The sequence below is a fragment of the Ipomoea nil genome, unplaced genomic scaffold (genome assembly GCF_001879475.1).
Source record: "Ipomoea nil cultivar Tokyo-kokei standard unplaced genomic scaffold, Asagao_1.1 scaffold0268, whole genome shotgun sequence".
Classification (NCBI taxonomy): domain Eukaryota; kingdom Viridiplantae; phylum Streptophyta; class Magnoliopsida; order Solanales; family Convolvulaceae; genus Ipomoea; species Ipomoea nil.
In genome coordinates this window covers 6845891-6855618 of record NW_017616696.1, presented here as the reverse complement: position 1 = coordinate 6855618, position 9728 = coordinate 6845891, and the positions used below count along the sequence as shown (strand labels likewise).

At 35.3% G+C, this 9728-nt stretch overlaps 1 protein-coding gene across 2 annotated transcripts; it reads right to left on the bottom strand.

Moving 5' to 3' along the window:
• Positions 1–287: 287 nt before the first annotated feature.
• On the bottom strand, positions 288–9728 carry LOC109151140 (RRP12-like protein). Of its 2 annotated transcripts, none has more exons than XM_019299061.1 (18): positions 9130–9728; positions 7995–8538; positions 7451–7711; positions 7006–7103; positions 6094–6304; positions 5569–5750; positions 5239–5478; positions 4480–4664; positions 3799–3892; positions 3657–3713; positions 3437–3571; positions 3273–3341; positions 2724–2837; positions 2198–2359; positions 1985–2113; positions 1656–1757; positions 1361–1428; positions 288–1255 (listed from the first exon to the last, which is right to left on the bottom strand). In XM_019299061.1, the coding sequence occupies exons 1-18, from the start codon at positions 9631–9633 to the stop codon at positions 823–825; spliced, it is 3588 nt and encodes a 1195-aa protein (XP_019154606.1). In that variant the 5' UTR covers positions 9634–9728; the 3' UTR covers positions 288–822. The 2 variants fall into 2 exon arrangements, with proteins under 2 accessions (XP_019154606.1, XP_019154612.1); XM_019299067.1 differs by having other exon boundaries at positions 7995–8435; positions 9130–9217.

Here is a 9728-nt window from a genome sequence, read left to right as displayed (position 1 = left end):
ATTTAAAATAAATATTTCATTTATTTTCCTTCTCCAACAAATTATGACAATAATTTGATTCAAACCAAACAAACACTATAGCAACCAAACCGAAATATTCCAATTACAATTTAGAATCGAAACTCGATATTTAGAGTTTATTAAAATCGTGAACCGGAACAGACGATTCATGTTCCGAACTGAAAAAAATAAAATACATTTGTTGTTGAATTTAGACTATTTAAAATAAAAAGTGTCATTTTCCCTAAAAAATATTTGGCACAATTATGTGCGTGTCAAGAAATAACTGAGAAAAATAGAATTTCATTAAACTGCTAAGAGGTTGGTTCTTTTACAACACACCCCAAAGACTTGAACCACATATGCAAGGATATTTTGTAGGAATAATAAACTTATAAAAAAATGAACAAGTATAGATAACATTATAAAACCTAGATAACTAAAAAGAATTTGATTATCCGTCTGCAATAGATAACTGAGGATCTGTTGTTGCATTCAAGAGAAAACTCTATTGCCAAAAGCTCAGTTTGCAACATGCTGCCAGAGAATCCTCAACTGAAAACCATTCCTTGTCTTTAACATTCAATGCGTGTTGTGCAACATATTCTCTGCAATTCACAAGGAAAACCATGCAACATATTGCGTGTTGTTGGTGTTCGTTGGCTCTTGGTTCCTTTGAGGATCTTTCACTTCTGAAAGTAATATGTAGAGAGTGTTGGTCAAATTTTCCATTCATTTAAAGCATTCACAGAGACAAGTTTGGTCTTCCTGCCCTTATCTACAGAGCATTCACAGAGACAAGTTTGGTCTTCCTGTCCTCATCTACTGTCTTTTTTGTCGTTTCTTTTGGACCTTCTTGTGCTTTGAGAAGTTGGAGACAGCATCAGGGTGTTGACTATCGGCTTTATTTCTCGGAGTTCTATTCCCACCACGGGCATCTTGGCTGAAATTCCTCTTCTTGCTGTTTCTGTGTGGTGATGACCAACCCCCTTTCTGTTTGGCAGGGCCAAATTCTCCAGCTCTTTTCACTAGTTTTCTAGGTGTGCTGCTACCAGAAGACTCACTTTTCCTGGTAGACAGATCTGCCTTTTTATTGAAATCTCTCTTCCGTTTTCTAGTTCCCAATGAAGATGCTTCCTCAGGAAGGTTACCAGTGAAACTTTTTTGTCTCCTTTCCCACTTCCGCTTCCCAGGACCCAAGCTACTTTCATCCTTTTGCACATCACTCGACTCTCCACGGCCCCTCTTTTGTTGCCTGAAAGCAATGGAATATCCAAGTTAATTCAAATCTTTGATTTAAGCAAAGTATCTGATTGATGTGAAAGGGTTAACTAGTTTTGCAAGAGGATGGTATGCAGACCCCTTGAAAGATGACTTGGAAGAAGTTGAGGTTGCAGCTTCTTTAAAACTCGTTTTTCCGTGACGGTTCTGCACCAAAAAGGCACCAGATAATACAAAATTGATTGCTCTTTTGAGTTTTGATCACACGAAAGGGAAAAAGATAATGAGAGTAAAAACAACCATCCCATCATACAGCAGCAGCATGTTATAGCATTCATAAAGCAACAGATTGTGATATCAATCCCAGGCATCACTTTAAGACTACCAAAAATCAAAAACTATTTAGTGTTGAGATGAAGAGAACAGAAGAATACCCCAGATATGGTCCTGAGAAAGTTCCCATATTTTTCAGTTGCAATTGACTTGATAGTGGCCGTACCACATTTTCTTGTAAGGATCTCCATGACAACACTGACCTATATTTGAGACAAAGCAAGCATATCAACAGAGTAACAAAGGTACTGAAGAAACTAACAAACCTTGTTGCTGAATTTTGAATAATAAAATGGTTTCAAGGACAGACTACAATGAACAGAAAGCAGAAAGAACCCCACAAGTCAAATTTCCTGCTATGTCACTATCTCTATTCTCTTCCACCGTTTTACCCCAATTATTGGTATGCATAAACATAGACAACACAAACCTTTGATCTGAAATGATGACGGGAAGTAGACGACCAAGGTAGAACTCCATTAACAATGTCTGGAAGGAAAATTTCCAGGTCCTTTGATTGAAGGCTTGATACTAATACCTTCACAAATCCCAAAACAGCCTGCCCAAAATCCTCTATTCAGACATACAAACAAACAAAAAAGGAGGGGAGATAGTACATGGTGGAAGAGCAAGATTCACTCACTTTTATAATTTCAACACCTTTACTTTGCAGCAGTGTAAGAACTGAAGGAACTAGATCAGGTACTAACTGGCAGATATCTGTGTCATTGTAAATCAGGACAGAAAGTGCAGAAACTGCACCACTTTTTATATGAGGGGTGGGACCGGAAAGGTAACCCATAACCTGCGTATCAAGGTCATACTGTTAATCAACAAATGAAAAGATATATATATATATATATATATATATATATATATATATATATATATATATATATATATATATATATATATATATATATCATCTATACACTAAAATGCTACATGCCATACAAAACTTACTAATCTATGCCCAAAACAAAACTGGAAACCTAGCAGAATACTAATGCCAAGTGCATTTTAAGTCAGGCTAGAAATTGCAAGAAAATTCCATTACTTTGTTACAAATTTTGACCCATCATTAATAAGCATTAATGCAAATTAAATCCATAGAAATTGCAAGAAAATTCCACAAATCTCAAGTCCAAAACATCACATTGAAGAATTACCATAGTGATGAAGTTTTTATAAGATTCACGCGACATGGGTGACGACGAGTTCCGCAGGTAGGAACATATCCCAATAAGAACCTCATAGGCTGTTTTTCTACCTTCCTCATTTGACTGCATACACATGATACACCCATATTACTCAGCTTATCAACAATTACAATTGATTGATATATATATATATATATATATATATATATATATATATATATATATATATATATATATATATATATATATATATATATATATATATATATAAAGAAGAAGAAGAAGTCCTCCAACACAGCAAGCTTGTTTTATGTAACCCAGTAAGCTTTAAATATTATGTTGAAACCATTTTTCTTTGTTTCACTAAACTGATTATTTGGTCCATACTCTGTTTACTTTTAAATGATGAAAACATTTTCTAACAAACAACCACAATTTGAAGAAACATCATAATTCTAAATGAAGAACCAGAATATATAAAGTGATATACTCTCATACCACATCTAGGTAAGCTAAAATTTAACACTGGGTCCGTAAACTACATTTAAAAGTTCTTACTTCTTTCAAGGCAAGTATAATCTCATTGAGAATTAAAAAAACTTGTGGGTTCTCCTCATCCATGTTTTCCTGAAAGAAGCAATAGAGAATAAATAAGGTTATCAGAATTTACATGCTACAATATGAGAATGTTACCCAAAGAAATAGTTAAGTTTGGTGTATACCCCAAGTGCATGAATCAGCAAGGTTTTAAAGCAGGAAAATCGACTGGTAAGCGATTTGATGTTAGTTGGAGACTTAACACCAATCAATAATTCCATCGATTGAACAAAATGCAAAGAACGGAACCAAGGATGTTTCTGACATTTCATTAGAAAAATGAGTATACTAGGATAGTCAATTAGACATACCAAAAAGAAAAGGGGTTCCAGTTACAAAACATACCTCGAGCATTCTACTGAGGATGTTATATGCTTCAGCCTGGACAATCTCATCATTCACCTAAAGGTATGAGGTTCAGGAATCAATACTGACCAGGGCTAGCGAAATATAATAGATAACATCTAGCATGGCAAAAAAAATATACCTCAAAAGTGCGCTTAGCAATGCTAAAAATAATAAGAATTAGATCATCATTAGCTCCTTCAATAAGACATGATGTCAGCTCCAGTATCAGGCACCTACACAAAAAAAATTCCCTAACTTGAGACTTTAAAAAGGAATACAAGAATAAATAAATCAGCAAGAACTTATGATTAAAGCATTTTAAAAAGATCAACTGACAGATTAACTTCCTAACACACAAGGTAAACTGCAATGTATAACTGAACAGGCTTTTGTTACACCCTGGCTAGAATAGCAATAGGATGTAGACGGGACTAGGGAATGGTGGACCTTAGCTTCCATCTTCATAGCTGAGTATGTGGTAAAAGTCTTTGGGGTATGTTGTAAAAGAACCCGTATCTTAATAGTGCAATGAAATTCTATTTTCTTTAGCCTTGTTACATTGCACTTCTTGCTTGCCTCACAACAATTATAACGCAGAGTTTTTTTTAGGAAAAAAAAATATTTTTAATGTATTGTGCACCTTTGTGATGTGATGAATGAGATCAAATATGAAAGTCATTTCAAACTTTAAAGTAAAAACCAACATCAAAATTAAATATAAAAACACTAGAAAAGAACAGTCTTCATGAATAATAAAAGAAAAATAAGAAAACCAATAAAAGGTCCACTTCACTAGTTAAAAGAGGTTGATGATAGTTACCTATTTGCATCTTCTTGAATAGCGGTAGCACCACCTTCTCCCTGGTCAGGTTTAGAATCGGAACTATCTTCAAGCATTTCACATGCTTCGGTGCCAGTTGCAAGCCCAAACCTCTCCAGTGAAGAAATAAGTATATTTTTAATACTTTCTGAATCAGTGATAGATGCCAAGCATTCAATTGCCTCCTGAGATTTTTTGATTGTTAGAAGAAAGGAAGGAACAATTCAATACAGTTGCAGAAGGAACAAAATACTTTTATAGAAAAGGATAAAAAATTATGTGAACTAGAATCATCTATAGACCTAAAGATGTCAGATCTTTTTTTTCCTTGGAAGAGTACATAAGTTCAAAATCTTCGTGGAAGCATACAAGTCAAGACGTCAAGTCATCCTATGTAACTAGTTTCAAAATAACCAAGCATGTAATCAAGGCATTGGCTCCACCCTGCTACAACCATATAAGCATACAGAACTGTCACCTAAGGCAATTTCAAGTAGCCAATGAGGCAAAATAGCATATAACTTCATAATAGACCAAGTTACATGTAATTTTAAGTAAATAGGTTATACATCTGAAAATATAAGCCTGTCTATTAAGGAATAAGCAGCCCCAACTGCCAGCAGAATGTTATTTATTTGGCACTTCAATATATTTGGAAATCAAAGCCACAGTGGAAGTTCTATGGTTTATGAAGAAAGTAACATAAATGCAGAAAATATAAGATGTGTTGCACATGGGGAAAGATATATAAATGAAGACCTTCAGATATTCATGTGTCTCAGGATATGACTCTATTAAGACATCTGTTAAAGCCTGAAGCAGTTCCTTAGAGCAACAACACATAGCCCTAATATTTTTTTCTGCAGCCTTTTTTGAATAAGAACACTTCTTTTTGAAGTCCGTTGCAAAATCTTTGTTTTCCTCATTCTCGAGAAGTACTCTAATTGCTCCAGGGATATAACAGTGTGCATCTAAATTCTTGTTTTGATTCACCAGTTCCTGCATGAAAGGGCATAGAAACTTCAAGTAGATAAAGAAGAAACATGGGGTGTAAGGAAAACCAACCAATACACACAATTTTTGACTAACCTTCAAAGATGCAGCAATTTTTTCAAGAATAAAGGAATCCTTCTTGAGAAATGGAACCAGAAGTTTAGACAAAGCACTGAAATTCTGGTGAATATCAGTGGGGCCACGACAAAAGGCAGGCAACAAGCCCCAGCAGTCATGGGCATAAGCCTGCAGTTCTTGCCCAATTACTGACTTTTTAACTGGCAAATAGCAGAGATCAAATTCAAGAAATAGATAGAAGATCTAAAGAGTGCAACAATTGTGTTCATAAATCAGATAATTAGAATGAAAATAAAAAAATAAAAAAAATAATTAAAAAAAAAATTGGTGAAAAATAAAGAAAGCTAGAGAACGGCACCTCCTTATAGTCAATTGTCTTAGAAGAAATATATAAATTATGAACAAAACATGAGACAATTACACTATTATAATGAAGCTCTAAAGAAATAATTGCATTTCAACTAATCTGGATGGAATAATTAAGCCCTATAATCCTATATGATATCCTTAAAAATGAAATTATAATTTAAGCAACTCATATACCTTTGAAGGATGCCTGTTGAAAAGATTCTGCAAGTGGCACAATGTGCTCCATAAAGAATTCTAGAGTTGATTGAATAACATATTTACTTAGAATAGGTATGAGCCAAGTGTTGGAGCAAGAATAATCACTGACGCTGACAGAGATTGGTAGCAGTGCAAGTAATTTATCTGGACCCATTGCAATAGTGGCAGATCCAATACACTCTTGAAGCTGGACATACCAAAGAAAAAGAAGCAGATGTCAATCAAGAACCCAGAGGATAAAATGTGACAGATGATAGCTCTCTCAATAACATACTTGTATTTGACATTTAGACACAGTAAAAAATATTTTAGTATGGCCCAAAGCTTTCTCAATAGCATCCTTGGCCTAGGAATACTCTATGTAACAATCTAAAACATAATTCGGATTTAAAATAATATAAGTTGATGTGTAACAAAATAATTAAAATATGTAGGTTAGTCTTGGCAATTCTAATTCCACTCAACAGCTAGATCATATCATATAGTATAGTCAAATAGCGTAATAAACATATACACAACCAGCCAGAAAAAAACTATACAAGAGAATCATTTAAGAAAGGAACAGAGAAGTTATAACAAAGATAAAGGATCTTATTTTGTAAGATCAAAAAACAGAAAAACAATACAAAAGAAAAGACATAAACTTCAGACTAACTTCAATTACCTGCATTACCGTGATTTAGATAGGCACACACACACATAGCAGTTAATTGTTAATTCCAGAATAGGAAAAAAGAAAAGTACCAAACAAAATGTGTAAGAAGAAAAGGAATAAATAAAAAGAAGTTGCAAAAGCTTTCAATAAATGAGCAGTAAATAAATGAAATGTCTTCCCTGCAATTCTGCAAAAGAAATAAATACAGGTGTACTTGAGACTTGAGAGCTTACGTATTTTGTGTTAGAAGCACCATTAACACCACGAGAAACATTCATCCAATCAGCAAGTTTTAGTAGTATATCTTTCATAGAGAAGTATGATATCTCACCTGAAATCATGCATGAAAAACAGAGAGTATCAAGAAATTTTTATTGCAAAGAAACTTGCCCCTACTTGCTTTTATTTTTAAAGCAACACTCCCTATTTATTTTGAGTCATGATGCACCCTCCTTTATCACATAGAGAGTGCTGGTCTTCCTAACACAGTAATTGAGTATCTTGATTAACATAGCTTAACAAATTTAACCAAAGTCCTCTTTTATTTTCATAATTACTTTGTGTTTTACTGACTAGTTATCAATAATGGTTGTCCTTAATAGTCAACTTTCAGCCATATGTTGAGTGCATAATCAATCAATATATAAACTTCACAAAAAATAGTAGACTTCAAATTACCAAGTTTAAGAAACAAAACAGATACAATTCGTAAAATATGTTCATTGGGGATTCCATCTGAGCTCCTAAGCAAATTGTTAAAGACAGAACAAATAGATTTCACAGCTGCAAATTCAGGATTGTTGGTAGCATTGTCAGCATCATTGTCATCTACCATCTGTTTTTTGATGGGTGATAATTTATCGTTATCAGCATGCAGTTCGATCAACTCTTTCAAGATATGTAAAGCTGGCAGAGCAGTAGCTTCAGACGTGAGAAGACCTAAAGAACATGGGCAAATTAGTAGTTGCATGACATGTGCACAGTAAAAACAAATCCAAAAAAAAAACAACAACAAAAGTACAAAACAAAATCTTAAAAAACACTGAATAATGTGAGAATAAGTTATGCTATATACTTGCTCAAAATCCAAGTAGAAACAAAATAAGTCAGATAACGTTAAATAAGCTAGAAAACCAGCCATCAGACTAGTATGTTGCTCCAGTAACTCTAATGAGCTATAAAACAAAATTAGACAGCATTACCAACAGATGAGAAGTAATACCGGTAATGGAGCCAATAACCAAATCTAGATGGCTAGAACATCCACTTATTTCACTGGCATAAAGCTTCTTGATAATTTGTTTTGTCAAGGTTGCAGCAACCAGTATATTCTCAGTAGGGTTCTCCAAGCAAGACATGTATGAAACAAGTAACTTTAAAATATTTTCTGAATCTGGAGCTACCATTTCAACTTTTGGAGTGTCTAATATCACTCCAACATTATCAAAAACATGTCTCGTCAAATCTGAGTTACGGGAGCTTATTAGCTTCAACAATTGTGTCAATACTTTTTGGCGCACTTTGACAGAAAGGTATGGAGCAATAGTTTTCATCAAGTTTAATGTGTGAAGCACTTCTTGAGGTCCAGATTTTGAGAGGCAATCATCTTTAAATCCATCAACTGCATCTGGAGCACTCATTTTTATTGCCAATGACATGTGACCTTCAACAAATGAGTACACAAATTTACTAGCCCTTTTAATCACAGAAGAAGACTGAAGTGACTTGATAACTGTTAAAGCACACTCATGAGCGCATTTCCTCACCTGAAACAAAATTAGGCCCACAACAGAATGTCACAAATCATATTGTGAATAAGTTTAGCATCAAACTCAGAAACAATGAAACCGGAGCCCCTTTGAATAAATACAGCAACTAATATCCTTAACCAACAACCTATAAATGACCAGGCAATACCATCAACATAGTTGATCAAATTTCAACAGACTATACAATAGACAATAAACAATAATCAGCAAGGCAGCTGCTTGGTGGGTGGAATTTGACTCTTGTAACACTAAGGCAAAGGCAAATCCCACTCCCCACCAATGTACCAAGTAAGAGAAAACAGCACCGCAAGAAAGAATACCGCTAAGCAACAAGCATTAGCTGAAATAATCAAATAACTGTTGATGGCATACATTTCTCTATATTAATGGCTCAAATTTATTTCTACAGCTTGGCGAAACCTACTGACCATACGAGAACAGCAAACCAATTAATTTCCGTTTCCCAAAAGTTAAATTTAGTTAAATTATCCACCAAGATATCATACATCATACATATTCGTTAATACACAAGAAAATAACGTATAATATTTCAGGAGTTGTTGCGAGTCTAATTAGAAAGAGAAAGACCTTTGGACGCCTATCAATGGAGAACTTCAAGAGCGTCTCCAATCCTAATTTAACTGAATCCCATTCCTCCAAATTACAGAACCCCAACAGGATCCCAAGGCACTTGACCAATGCCCTAGCGCTGGAACTCCCGTCGTCCAGTGGCTGCCGTTCCAGCACCGCTGCCAGCATTCCGACGGCCTCGGTGGCTTTGGGTGGGGCAATCGCCTTTTCGGGGACCAAAGGAAGAACAATGGACAGGAACGACGACAGTGCAGCCAAGGCATCGGAATCTAAGCTGGACGAGTCAGAGAGAGTGGAGACAGTGGCGGCAAAGTAGGAAAAAGGAGTTAAGGGAAGAGACTCGGATTGGATGATGGAGCGGGTGGCGGCGGCCGTGGCGCATAGGTGTCTATGCTGCGCCGCCGAGGACTTTCCGTAGCGGTCGAAAAGCTGTTTGCATATGTCTGACTTCTCGTTGAAGCATACTGCGTCCGGGAGCTCTCGCTGATTTTCCATTGCCATGGGGATTCGCTGAAAATTCCGACAAGGGGTTTACCGTTTACGTAGGGTTTTAGCGAAAGAGAAAACAAACAAGGGTGCATCTGCGTATTTTAAGA